The sequence below is a fragment of the Gallus gallus genome, chromosome 9 (assembly GCF_016699485.2).
Source record: "Gallus gallus isolate bGalGal1 chromosome 9, bGalGal1.mat.broiler.GRCg7b, whole genome shotgun sequence".
NCBI lineage: Eukaryota > Metazoa > Chordata > Aves > Galliformes > Phasianidae > Gallus > Gallus gallus.
Window position 1 is genome coordinate 9,153,044 of NC_052540.1, and position 14,544 is coordinate 9,167,587.

Consider the following 14,544-nt stretch of genomic DNA (forward strand, 5'->3'; position numbering starts at 1 on the left):
TGTTGGAGGAAGTAGTTTTCCACTGTCCTTCAGGGAGCTGTTTATAAAGTCACTGTATTGTGTGAGGTTGAAGATCCCTTAAAAACAAGGGGTAATGTTTTGTTAGTTTCTGAAATAATAACTTCTCAGTTGTCACAGATTGCTGTCGCTGTGACACACATGGTTAAACCTGTGCTTACTAGAAGGCTTCCCAAAGAGGCTGCACTTGGAAGAGACTATTCAGAGCAGCTTCTCTTAGAACATGAGATACTGTTTCCTTCCCCGTATATTCATTGGAAATCTTCCTAGTGCAGTAACTTCTGGATGAGTTTTTACTACTTCAGGTTCAAAGCTAAACCTTCTTACTGCACTTGGAGAGATCTATATTTAGGTGTTGCTTATTCATCTGCAGGTGGACATCCAGATGGGTTTTACTAACGTTGCAGTTAGCTCACTGGTATGTCGAGAATGGAGGTGGCTTCAAAAGGCACTTAAGGAATATCAGCTTGAAGTCCTTTGGAAGGATGAAGGCAATTCTATTTTTCTGGGTATTTTTTTTTCCCCTTTCACGAAGAGTAGTGTATGAGGTATTTTAATACCTCATGATGGGTATGCTAAGGAGTGTATGGTGTGGAGACTCAGTTACAAGCATTCAAAGAGAGCTGAGTTTATATCTGATTCAGTAATGCAACATTAGTGGAAAGTGAACTCGCCGCTTATAGTAAGCAGACGTGGTACTCATCTCATTACCTTTACAGGTGTGAATATCTGTACAGCAGCTTCCTACCAAATACCAAAAATAGCAGTATGAGGCAAAGCTCTTACATGGTAGTTAATTTATCTATGTTATTGACATCTGACAAGTACTTTATAATTTTTCTCAATAGGTTATTCTAAAATGCGTGTAATGGTGGCAAATGACTTTGTTCTTGTATTTGGAAAAACTGTTTTGCTCTGGGATAGATGCTCACCTGAGCTAGTGAGCAGAATGCTGTTCAGGTGTGCTCAGCTGCCTGAAAGTAGTTGAGCAGTGCTTATGTATGCTTTCCTGTGACCCATACTTAATGGCACTTGTTGCCCTGGTTTAGGTTGGGATAGAGCTAATTTACTTCATAGTAGCTGATATGGTACAAGTGTTTGTTACCTGTTTCCTGCTCTCTTGATTCCAGGAGAATCCGGAGCTCCAGAACCGGTAGCAGTATGAGCCTGGTTCAAAGCTAGTCTTTGGGCTGAACAAAATGCTGCCCTAGAATTTTCTTGACTATGGAAAGTAGCCTTGGAACTAGGAGTGGAAAGAATAGTAATAAGCTGGCCCTGCTGAGTCCTGACAGCGTGAGCTGTGCAGTCAGGTGTCCTTGTGGTATATCCCTGGTTCTGTTAATACGATATAGAGATGGATGAGCTGATTGCATGTGGAACAATGTCTTTGTTAGCAGGATTTGCTAGCATGGACTGTGCTTACGGAAGCAGCTGTAGCTTTTGGACCCAAACTGTCTTTGAAATCTGCATACTGACAGTATAAAATTCCTTTAACCTACAGAGATTAATGAATAATATTGACATTAGAAATGCTGAACTACTAAACAAAGCTATAACTTGCTTACATAAGGGAACTGTTTCCAAATCTTTCTTCCTGTGGTGAATGTTATGTTTTGGAACATAGTTCTGGTGTATAGTAATCTGTAGTTATTTGCACTGTCAGCATTACATTTGGTGCACAATGGGATATTTTGTTGGGGGGAGGGAGAAATCTAACTTTGCATTTACCAGGCTGCTGAAAGGTAATTTCTCATTAGAGCTTTTTAAACAAGTCTGGCACAGATAATCTTCCCATACAGCGGGATGACTGGATCTAAACAAGAAGTGCTCTGTTGCTGTAGGTCTAATAGTGTTTATTTTCTACTTAAAGTATAGCTATTCCCAGCAGAAGTACATGTCTTACTATAATTTATCCTTGCCGTCCTGCCTTTTACTGCATAGCAGGGCCTGACTGAATCTGTATGATTCCTAACTAGCATAGCTAGGCTAACAGGAGTTTAAGTGTGGTGGCTTAATGTGTTGTGTAAGCAGAAGGCCTTTGTTTCTCCCATATCTGCCTTCCCACACACACAGGAGATCTATATCAGTGAAATAGTTATGACATGGTGAAATGTTTGGTGGCTGAAATACATAGCACTAGAACAGAAGTAGCTGAACTCTCAAATTCTCAGGCTTTCTGCAAAATCGAGTGGATACAGCTGTTTCCTCTGTGACCAATTTTTAGTGTGTCTTTCCCTCCCCACCACATAAATCTATAGTTGTCGTCCCATCACCACCAAATGCAACTATCCAATCCTAGAAAGAGATAAATTGGTACTCCTTTGAGCCTTGTCTGCAACTCCTGAAAGTAAGAAATGAACTAGGAGGCTGGGTTTTAAAACAGAAGCCTTCCTGGTCAACTTGGTTTTGTGGAGTATCAGATGCACAATGAGTAGTGTCAGTTCTTTAGTCTCCTGTGCCAAAGCTGAAAACGAAGGCAATCTCCCAACCTGTAGGACTACGAAAAGTGTATAGAAAAGAAGGTAGGTAAATGCTTTTTTTTTTCCTAGGAAAGAGTTTATCCCTCAAATAGAACAGTTATTGAGTATAGTCTCAGAGAAACCAATGATATAAAAACAAATTGTGGAATCCTTGGAGTTGGAAGGGACCATACTGTATGCGCTTGGCCCAGTTTTTTCTTTTTGTGATAAGTTATGTCAACTTGCAGTTTCTGCCTTTCTACCTCCAGGGTTTTTATCTAGGTCAGGGTGAGTAGGTTGAAGCTGGTTCTGATTCTCTTTTCCTTATTGCTGCATGCTGTACTTACTGATCTAATTCTGCACTTCCCAGTATCTAGTTGCCAAATGTCTAATGACATCCCGTACAGGTCTGAAGCTTGTTGACAGAGAATAGATGCTGTTCTTCCCAAACCATTTGTAAAAGCGTCCTCATGAACTTTAAAATTCCACTAGGATAGCTATTCTGAGTCTTGATTTCTTCTAATTATTGTCACTTAACAAGGTTTGCTCAACTTTGCTTTATCTTGTTATTTTGCAGCTCCTGTGATATTCACTGGGATGTAGTAGAGGCAAGCAAAACTTCCAAGTCTCCCTTCTGTCAACCTTTTAACAAACTGGACTTTCAAATACTGCATGCACTTACTCATTGTGACTTCAGCATGTCTCTTTTTCTTGCTGCATTGGTGACCCAGTGGGACATGAACTAATTATACTTTTCAGGGACAGTAGACAATGATTATGGATTGTTGGATATGTTCCACTGTTTCTAGGGGCTCCCATGTAACTTGAATGTTTACTCTTGGCTCTGACTTGCCTGGCTCTTCTCGTTTAAGAAGAGCATTTTGTTTAATAGAGCTTTGGTTATCAAAAGGAGAAGTGTAGCACAGCCTTTGGTGGATGTACAGAGCTTTTGAGCAGAAGCTTTATTTGTGCTGCTCTTGTGAAAAGAACATTATTACTATTAAATGGCTGAACCAGGGTTAGCTCAAGAAAATGAGGCGAAGTGGGAGGATTTCAGAAAGCCTTAGCATTTCAGATCTGGTACCTTAATAGAGAAATTGTACAACTTGCAAGCGTGTGTGTGTGTATATGTGTATATATATATATCCCAAAGCATATATATAATTTGTGTTTTTTTAATTTTTTTTTCTTATAGTGAGTTTATATTCAAAATCTTTAATAGAACATCTGAACTCTTAAAGCATGTTTTTGAGAAGACTTATATGTCCTCTACCATCTTTTTGCACCTATTCTTTTTTCTTCCCATGTTTTCGAGGTAATGCCTGAGCATGAGTTGGCACCTGCTGGGAATGACTGTGTGCTAATTTGTCTAGGTGTCCTGAGGCAACTCAGGCCAGACAGAACATAGAACTGGAGCTCACGCTGGAGTGCTCTCAAGTGAAGTTGCCGGTCTGATTTTCTGCCTTTTTTCTTTTAATATGATTAATGTTGTAGTATCTCAAGTGCTGTCAAATTCACATAGTAGATTTAAAAAACTGTGATAAGTGGGGAGTGACTAGGGTACCCTAGATGTAAGTGCTGAATACACCACCATAACTAAACTTCAAATAATGTGACATGAATCTAAAAAAAAACCAAAACCAAAACACTTCCTTGAGCTTTCCTGTAAGACTAACATTTAAATAGCTTTGAAGTAATGTAATGTGGTCAATAAAACTGCTTATGTTTCTCACTTTGTTTTGCACTGGCGATTGTAGTTCTTCTTAGTTTAATATGATAGAAAAGCGACTATTTCTAATTACAGCATTAACAAGTTCTGTCTCTGGCTACAATTAATATTTCCTTGTTCTAATTTCCAAGTTTGATTTCATCCTGTAATACTGTGCAGCTTTCTGCCGCTTACTTTTTTTTTGTGGATAGCTGACCATGGTCTGTTACAGCTTGCTTGAAGCATAATCAATGCGTTATTGTGGATCCCTGTCAAGTCAGATGATAGTAACAGAAGTATAGCTAGAAAGAGCATACAGGTCACTAGCAAACAAGCAGAGACAACAGGCCTTTTATTGTGCTCTCAGTGCTCGCTCCCAGTGGCTGCTGATGTTCAAAGCATCGGATGGTACATCATACAGAAATAGACATAGCTGTGTCTTTTATTAGTTTCTTGTGTGATACTAAAGCTTTATTAAAAAAAAAAGTGGCTTTCTAAAAAGACTCATTTGTATTTAAGATTTCCAGAACATTATATTTACTCTCTACATATTCTTTATGGAAAGAAACTATAGTGAAATGTAGATGTGTGAAAGTTTGACTGTAGTAGAAATATTAGTGAAAAAAGTTGATGAAAATGAGCGCTGCTTGCTGAAGCATGTGAGGCTAAATGTAGGTTTTTCTGCTGGGGTGCTGTGTTGTGGTATTTCCCTCTTACACATGTATTAGAAATATTCTTCTCCCTGCGTCCAGTGACAGAGAACCAATGAAGGGTGCCTGGCAGGTTTAATTAAGTTGTTATGGTGACTTAAGGCATATTCAGTTACTGCTTTTGTGTTAAAGTGTTTAGAAGAAATTAGTTGCTCCAGGAAATGTTTTTGGAAGCCTGAAGATTCGATGTGCAAGAACCAACTCCTTCAAGAAGCCCATATCAAGTATTTTAAACCAGCAGTGCATTTGGACAGTACAGTCCTCCTTGTATTAGTCCTACAGCTATTTGTGTACACACAACTGTTGCCTACTCTAGCTGTGTAGCTGGTAATGACCTAAAGTTGTAAAGGATCAGTCTTTCTCCTAGAAATAGCCAGGAGTGCTCAGGGGGCAGTTGAGGCAGAGTTGATCTTTGTTGGTGTATTCTTCCCACCCTCTGAATGCTTAGGCACTTCAGGGTGAAGATGAAGCACAAGACTGAAGGAGGAGTTTAACAATTAAAAAAACAACAACAAAAAAACCCTGTGGTTTGAATTTGAATCGATCTCACAGTGAGTTTCCATGCTGCTAGTGGCATGGTAATTGTGATGAGTTTCTTGGTTCTGATTAAGGTGTAGTAAAAGAAATGGGAAGAATTCAGCAGTCTGAAATGAGTAGGGAGCTGCACCCCCTCTTTCATTCATTTAGTTCTGATTTTAGGCTGGATGCACACTGATCGTCAGTGTACAGCCCTTTCTATGAGCTGCACCATAAAACAAGGGCTTGTCCAAAATTAGGTACAGCTCTTTCTTTCCATCTGTGCTTCTGGATGTTCCTTGAAATGTTAAAACTGGGACTGGGGAAGGGAGGGGAGTAGGGGACAGCAACTGTGTGAGTTCCAGTACACCAATTCCTGCTGTATCTAGCCAGAAACAGGATTTGTCTGCTCCTAGCAGTCAGCTGGCTGCTAGTTGGTGCAGTTGTAATTACAAATGTAAACGTGAAAATGCTACTGCTGGCCCCCATCAGAGCACCCACTACAGATTTCTAAAGCTAGACCTGTAAATGTTTTCTGTTTGTGTTCTTTGTCAGAAGAAGTAATGCTTAGATGGACTGAAAGATTGTTACTGTGTAAAATAGTGCTTCATACTCCTAGCCGTTACTTTAGGGCAGGCTTTTTAGTTTAACCAAGGCTGTGGTTTGTAACCTATTCATATGAAGAGGTATTACAGTTAACTTTGGTTTCATTTCATCCATTACCAGACTGCAAATGATGACTGTTTCTTTGCAAACTGAGCAGTATGTTAAACTTGATTCTTTTGTGGAGTATAGTTGCTAATTGAGTGCTATATAACTGATGAGCTTATTTGAAGTAGAGGCTACTAATATTATGTTTAGGTGAGTATTGGAATCATTAATTTAGCTGTTCTTTGATTCTTAAATGTTTCCCATTGCTTGCCTCTATCAGTAAACAATGGAGTATTAGATTTAATCAAGCTGAATGAAATCAAGATGTCAGATGTGAAGTATGTACTTATGCTGTCTGTTTAGTCCAGAGAAATCTTTGTAATGACCTATCAAATTTGATGGCCAGTGTTCCCAAAGATAAGTTGCTCCAGATTGGGTGAAGTTAAGTGGCTACAAAAAGATACACCCTCTCACCCACCCCCCCACCAGAGCTAGTGCCTGTATTGGGAAAGTGATGTAGTGAAAGTAGCACAGCTGCTACCTTAATTTGCCAGCTTTCAAGGCAGTCAGTCTGTGCAGCTCCTACACTTGTTAGAGTACGTGCTTCCTCTGAAGGTCACTGGAGATGATGCTGAAGGCCTGATACTATTGCAGGGATGGAAGGGAGCAATTGTAGGAGGCTTAGAAGAGGGATGGCCAGAATGATTTCAGAAACGATGTGGGAAGAAAGGATGTGCATCATAAATCTTTTGTCTCTGCTTCTCTGGAAGAAATCTCATCTAAAATGGCAGTGTCTGTTTCTAGAGGTTAGCTAATGTCTGGTATGCTGTTCAGGTGCGTGTTCAGGTTACCTATGGAGTATTTGTAAGTGCTGAGTTTTTACAGTACAAAAACTTCTGTGTCTTTTGGTTTCAAGAACAGTCATCTTTCCTCTCATTTTGATCAGGAATTCAAGCTGAAGCATATTTTGCAGTTGTTTTGACTCTAACTCACAACTGCAATTAAAAAAAGTGAAATCAAAGGAAGAGTAGTTCTTTTTCCCTCTTTTCTCATAGATGGTCACAAAAATATTTGATACCAAAATCTAAAGTTCTAAAATCTAAATCTAAAATCTAAATCTAAATATCTAAAGTTTAGAGAAAGGTAAGAAAGGCTGTTCAAAAATAAAACGAAATAAAAATCTTATACCCAAACAGTCTCTTAAATAGTAAAATTGAAATTTTTTAAAGTTTCTGTCTGGGACCTCATGATGTAACATGGAATCTGTTGGAACAGTTTAAACTGTGAAGTGCAAGTAACACTGTGTATAGAAATAAGTGTAAAATCATAAGTAGCATGCAGATGCTTTGTCCCTTGTATACTGCAAGGCAATATGAAAACATATTGCAAATAATCTGCAAAAGCAGTGTTTTCCAGTGAAATTGGATGTTAGGATTCACTTGCCCTGCAGAGACAGATGGTCTTTCGACTTCAAGTATTTAGACCAGTACGTGCTGCACCAGAAGCTTGATCTGGAACAAAAACTGTGCAGCCACACACTTTCTAATGCTTTGACTGCAGTAGCAATTGTAGACTTGAATAGGTTTTGAACTGAGGTATTTTCTATTATTAACCAGTCGTCTTCTTTTTTAATCTTCTAAGGTGTGCAAACAGATTTGGCTAGGCCTATTTGATGACAGATCATCAGCAATTCCAGACTTCAGGGATCCACAGAAAGTAAAGGAGTTCCTACAGGAAAAATATGAGAAGAAAAGATGGTAAGATAGCTTTGCAATTTACAATGTTTGCTTCTGACAAGAAGTAAATATTGACTGTTATTCTTGGGTGTGCTTTCCCTTTTGTGTGCTCTTTAGACTAGATTGCACAGCTCTAAGGTAAAATGCTTTATTGAACTTTTAACCATAGATCCTATAGGAAAGCAGAAAGGGGGGGGGAACTATTTAAAGAACTTTCTCAGTGTGTAGTTCACATTGATGACATTATCTTAAGCCATTTCTATTTTAACAGTAATGCAAAGTAGGAGTCATGCAGGCTTTTCTTAGGAGGTGGAAGGTGTGGGTGGTTTGTATTCCAAAGAAGTTTAAAAATGAATGATTTGGCATTCTAGTCCATTACCAAAAAAAAAAAAAAGGCTGACATTTAACACACAGGCATTTTGCAAACTACTACTGATGGTTTGTTGTTGCGTCAGTGGTTAGAACAGCAAAGCTGAGATCTACCAGTTTTCACACTTGAGTCTTGTGGATGTTCGGCAGAACTTTCCATGTTAAACTTATAAAAACAATTGCTCCTTTGGATGTAGGTATGTTCCTCCAGAGCAAGCAAAGGTTGTGGCATCAGTCCATGCATCCATATCGGGGTCTTCTGCTAGTAGTACAAGCAGCACACCTGAGGTGAAGCCCCTCAAGTCTCTCTTGGGAGAAGCTGCACCTGCACTGCACTTAAACAAGGGCACACCTAGCCAGGTGAGTAACAAAAGGACAGAACTGTTCAGTAGTATCATCTTTTTCTTGTTCAGTGGCATAGGAATTTTTGCAGTAGTAGCTTTTATATTATAACCATCTAAACTTATTCTGTGTATTTTGTTGAAGTAAATTTAAAGTTTTTACGGATCAGGTTCTAAATTTAAAGTTGTTCCTATTGAAATAAAAATGGATTTTTCATGATTATTTTCAAAACAGATTTTTTTTTTGACTGGCAAGTCTAATTACAGTTGTTTTTTTGCTTAAATATGTCAATATGCTGAGTCCAGTGCATTATATTTCAAGCATTTTTCTTTAAGAAACAATAAAATGGCTGACATTCATTATTTATTTCATGGTTAAGAGCATGTACGTGAGAAGCATGCGTGTTCATTATTACTTTCTCTGTATTCTGTGGCTGTCTTACCAAGTGTTGTTTAGAAGGCCTCTGTATGCTGTTGTATAAAGCCGAACGACACTATGTACATACTTTAAAGCAAAGATGGCTTTTGAAAAATTGTTTTTACCTTTAGGGTGCAGGCAGCTCTTCAACAGATCTCTTACAGACTCACAGTGGAAACTGGGAGCTTGCAGCCTTCCTATGGTGTTCCTCGGTATTTTCCTCATGCTGAATTCTGAAAACTAGTTCAGAATGCAGTGAATAACTATTTTCCAAGTTGGAAAATAAAGTTTATTTGAACAATGTTTACAGTTCGAAATGCATAATTTTGACATAGTTTGCTTTTAAGCTGCTAACTTGTTCTTGTGTGATCCTTTAATCCAAAAGTCACTTAAAAGCTGCCACGGTATTGTAAATTAACATCTTCCTCCTACTGCAGGAGAAAGGTTTGTGCTGTATACAGCATCTTGAACTTCAGGAATAAATGACTTGTTAAAGAAACAAGCTTAGTCTGTCCTTTTTTTATTTATTCTTTAGCATTTTGTAAAAGCCAATTTGGTAAAACATCAGTTTTGTTTTAGCTAATTTGGCTGTTGTTTGTAGTCTCCTGTTGTAGGTCGATCTCAAGGACAGCAGCAACAAGAAAAGAAACAATTTGACCTTCTCAGTGACCTTGGCTCAGATATCTTTGCTGCTCCTGCTCCTCAGTCAACTGCAACAGCAAATTTTGCTAATTTTGCACACTTTAACAGTCATACAGGTAAGTATTCTGAGCAGCATATCCCTTTTTTTGTATGTATAAAATGTAGTTTTAATTTTTGATTGCTCTGGATTACACTTACTCACAAGGCATATCTAATTTATGTGCTTTGAGAGTGTTTTATTGATTACGTTCAGATCTTTCTATATGGAAGTAGAAGACACAAATACTGGTAATCTTTTTTTTTTTTGAGTGGGAGTTGCTATAGCTATTTTCTATGTTATGTATGATAGGAACATTTTCTGCCTACTGACAGAACTTTAAACTCTTTGGTGGAGAGACTAAAAGGATGAGTAACAATGTAGAAAGAAGCTGATATTAGACCTTTAATTTTCTTTTTGAGAAGTATTAGAGCAGTCATGGAAAGAAAGCAAATAAAAAGACTAAAGGAGATCAAATGCATTGACAATAACTGTCAATTTGTTACAGGAAAAACAAAGGCACCCTCAGTTTAAAGAATGATTTTCCCCCCACCACCCCCACCTTATGTTTCTATGTGAAAACTGAATAAAGCCTGTATGTGTAGTATTCTCAACTTTCAGGGAGAGTAAACAAGCCTTGAGCACGTCTTCACGGGGTAGGAGGGGTAGGCTCTTATTCCTAAAGAATGTCTTCAGTAAAATATATTGAGCCCTCGGGGTGTATTTTTCAGCCAAATATCTCGAGTCATAGAAGTCTTTCCTAAATGAAAAGTTGATTCTGCTGTCACTGAAGTATGTTGTTGTGAACTTGCAGTAAAATTGTGGGAAAGTACCTTTGCCTGCCTGGCCTGAATGAGCTTTTCATGTAGTTTTTCTGAGAGGATCTAATGCTGCTAAGCCAACAAGAAAAAGGTATTTCTCAGAAACCTGAAGCTGTTAACAGCTGAGAGGAAGAGTGACTGATGGAACTCCAGTCATATACCTGAAGAATTAAGCAAAGTATCCAAGACTTGCTTAAATTTAACTTTCAAAAAATGATGCGTAATTAGTTGAATTCAGTAATGAAGAATAGGAAATTCTGTTGTAGTGTGATTTGTGAAGTCCTTAACATAAGTTTTCATGTTAATCACTGTTTTGAAGGTGCATTTAAGTGGGAAAGCTTGTGCTGACTGGTCAACATTGTACATTTCTACTTTACAAATTTGTACTGAATTAATCTGTATTCACATATACCTAACACGTGTGGCTTCTAGGGTGTGGAAGTCCTGTTCAAGGTATATTTCAGTACTGTGTTCCAAATCTAGGTAAAACTCTGCTGTATCTCCTCTGGTCCATTTTTAAATGGGTAGAAGAGCGGTATAAATGCTCTAGAATAAATATAATATTAAGATTATGTTAATTTCTTGTCAAAGTAAGTGCTGAAAAAATCAGAATTCTGAGTAATGCCCAGGTGTCATGACTGATTTTCTGTTTATTGTTACATTGTGATTGTTCCTTTGACTCCTATAGAAAAGTTTTAGAACCCCAAACAGATTCAAGTAAATTAATTTCTAGAATGCAAAATCTGAGTAATAATGTAATTTACTGGTTTTACAATTAAATCACAAGTAAATGTAGCAGCTGACAGGAAAATGGTAAAGAACTGTGCTGTGATTTGTGAAGCCTAATGTGAAGCTTAAAGATGGTACAGGAAGTGTCGCTTCTGGTATGGTCCTTTTTTTTTCCCCACATTTTTCTAACGTATGTGACTCAGGATATGGCTTCACACTGAGAGGGAAACGTGCTGACTTTACATGAATTTCCTGTATTTAAGTCACATAGTTTCTGCACAACGATGAGATTTTGAAGGTGATGGTAGCATCTCTTTATAAAAACTGTTCTTTGCAGTTTCCATACTGGTAAGAGTATCAAAAAAGGATTAAACATTTTGGCCTACAAACTAACAGACTGGAGTGTTGTCTGCACAGGTGATTTTTAAATAGGTTTGAGACGGGATAACTCTGCCAATAACAACAGAAGAGACTTTATTTAGAAAAAAGGATGACACAGTTACTGCCTTCTTGAGAATTGTTTTTCAATTTTGTAATTGTTTCCTTTACCTTAGGATTTTTTGAATATTTGCTACCTTTTATTCCATACCAGGTAGTGCAAACCTCACAGAAGAAACCGAGCTGTGGGTGTAGCTTGTGTTTCCATGTCAAATTGGAGATAGGTGTAGCCAGCAGGTTTTTGTACTGCTTTATTGATTTATAGTCACAGTAGCGGTTGAGTCAGTGCTGATGTGCAGTCTGCTCAGGTTCCTGAACTTAGTGTTGTTCTGGAGCTTCTGGGTGGAGAGCTGAGAATGGACTGTCAATTTGAAAACTTAAAAACATGATTTACAAATTATTCTGGTACGGGAAAGTACAAGTCTTACCCAGTCTTTACCTTTGTGCCACTTCAGCACAGATTTAAATGTTACCACATGAAACAGAGCAAGATTAACATCGGAATGTTCTGCAGGAGTCTTTAGAACTCTACTGGACCTGCTTGCAAGTTGTACTCTGCGTCAGTTGATACAGTAAAATTCAGTGGCCTGTAATACAATGTGTTGTAGTTCTGCAGTCTACACCCAAAAGATATTTAAGATATTTATCCATGTGACAGGTTAAAATGAGAAAAGTCACGATTCTAGGAGTGACACTTACATATTGAATCCTATTTGGTCAATTAAACGTCTGTCTGAGTAATCATTATCCAATTGATGTATCAATATCTAAAACATCGCTTTCATTTTTGAGCGAGTTGCAGTAAAGTTCTTAATTTATCCCTCTGAAAGCTGCTGGTTTTAAGAAGAAACGAAGTAGAATTGGGAGATTTCTGTTCTGTATGTTTAAGACTTTATGTGGAGTTCAGGAATTAGGCTCCTAGTTCTGCTTGAATATATTGATGATTGAATGTCCAGCTATTTAAAATTAAACAGGTTTTTTTTTTCCTTTTATTTCCTTTTATAGTATTCTGCAAAAAGGAAGGGACAGACTGAAATTCTGTTTGAAATTTCCTTGGATGTTATTTTGTGGTTACAGTCCATGATTGCTGTCTTCTTGATGCACAGACACCATTGTTCACTACCTGCCAACCGTTGCCCAGCCAGTCCCTTAGCAGTGGCTGCCTCTCTGCCAACTGCCCTCAGTTCTGTATGTTTTTCACGTGATGCCAGATGATATGGAATATCCCTTTAGTCAGTTTAGGTGTCCATGTCCTGGTTCCATCTCCTCTCAGCTCTGCCCAGCCCCACACTGGCAGGGCAGTACAAGAAGCTGAAAAACTGAAATGTCCTTGGTTCTGTGCAGCACTGCTCAGTAACAACTAAAACATCAGTGTGTTATCAATGTTGTTTTTTTCCTAAAGCCAAAACAGTGCATCATACCAAGCACTATGAAGACAAACAACTCTGTCCCAGCTGAAGCCAGGACATAGGGTTTCAGGAAAGAAGTACTTTGTACTGTGGGAATTCAAATTGTCAGTATGTTTCAAGAATACCTTGTTTTTATTCCCAAAGAAATGTTCAGTTAGCTTTCAAAACAGAATGCATGGACTAACATTTAGAATGATGCCTGGTTTGGGTTTGACAGGTAAACATCTTTACTTTCCGTTGTTTCTCCCCAATCAATCAAAATTGCAAATGCTCTGAGTTGATCATCTCATGCAGTCTAGTAGTAGCATGGGTGAGGAGGAGGCATAGGTCTATGAAAATAATTCATGACAGCTTGTTCTGAAAACTTCTATTTGTAGATTATAATGTATAACTTTTCTTGTGTGAAAAGCAATTAGGAGATGGGACACAACTCTTGGTGGCTATCATGACCATAAATTCAGTTAATACATCTGTTTTTTTGTGTTTGTTTCCCATATCCATTAACGTGTTTTGTTCCTTTGCAATTTACAGCGCAGAACTCTGCAAATGCAGGTTTTGCAAACTTTGATGCATTTGGACAGTCTAGTGGCTCGAGTAATTTTGGAGGTTTCCCCACAGCAAGTCAGTCTTCTTTTCAGCCCCAAAATACAGGTAGAACTCCTAGCACTTTTGATCAATACTTAATTGAAATAATCCCTTACCTTTTTGTTGGAAGATACTTACGCTGAGTTTTTCTTGCACCTGCCACCTTGAATGCAGTCAGGCTATCTGAAGCTCTGGGGAAACTCAAAATTAATTCTTTGTTTGTTGTTAATTTTCTTTTTTTTCCAACACTGCTAAGAAGTCTGATCTTTATGGCACTGTATGTTTGTTGTTTGCTCTACACCTGAAATAACTGAGTAAAGAGTACTATTTTTGATCATCAATTGACTGTTTATCTTGTAAGTGAAGAGCTTCAGACCCAAAAGCATATCGCAGTACCAAAATAAGTATGTCTGTGCAAATGTGTACCTTGCACACATTTTAGTGTGTTTGGCTTCATGTGTAGAGCCGGTTGCTAAGATTTATTTTTTACTTTTCTTTAGTTTGATCATGCTTTAAAACTTTTGCTTGAGCTTACACTTGCTGTTTGTCTAGATCTTTGGCTGACTGACTTTCTTTTCTTTTTTTTTCTTTTGAGTGTGGTGTCGTTTTAAACTTTTTTTCAAATTTTCTTTCTCCCTTCTTATGTTAACTTTAACCCACACACAATTTCTGGCTGTCCAGCGTTCAGAACGCTTTCATCTAGCTGCAGTTTTGGTGAATTTACTTCAGCTTTTCCTCTCCAGGCTGTGCACAGTAAGTTCCACACAGTGGAGAACTCAGCTTGCTTCATTTTATGCCATTGTAGTATAGTATCATCGTTTCTACTGTTGCGTATGTTTTAGCCTAACTGATTAAACTATTAGAAAGCTTTGTTTTTGTGGTATGAGTGGAATCCTCAACCAACTGTTAAAAAATGTGATACGCTTAATGGAAACATTTCATTTAAGTACATGACCT

General features: G+C 38.0%; 1 protein-coding gene across 17 annotated transcripts in view; it reads left to right on the plus strand.

The window, feature by feature from the left end:
* AGFG1 (ArfGAP with FG repeats 1) overlaps positions 1-14,544 on the plus strand; it is a 35,836-nt gene that overhangs the window by 11,511 nt on the left and 9,781 nt on the right. For 6 of the 17 annotated variants that reach the window (XM_015276977.4, XM_015276978.4, XM_015276979.4 and 3 more), the window contains exons 3-7: positions 7,704-7,819; positions 8,365-8,527; positions 9,528-9,684; positions 13,534-13,653; positions 14,269-14,340. In XM_015276977.4, coding sequence (XP_015132463.1) covers positions 7,704-7,819; positions 8,365-8,527; positions 9,528-9,684; positions 13,534-13,653; positions 14,269-14,340 — 628 coding nt within the window. The remainder of the gene's footprint in view (positions 1-7,703; positions 7,820-8,364; positions 8,528-9,527; positions 9,685-13,533; positions 13,654-14,268; positions 14,341-14,544) is intronic. The other 11 variants (XM_015276983.4, XM_046898628.1, XM_015276984.4 and 8 more) reach the window with 2 other exon arrangements.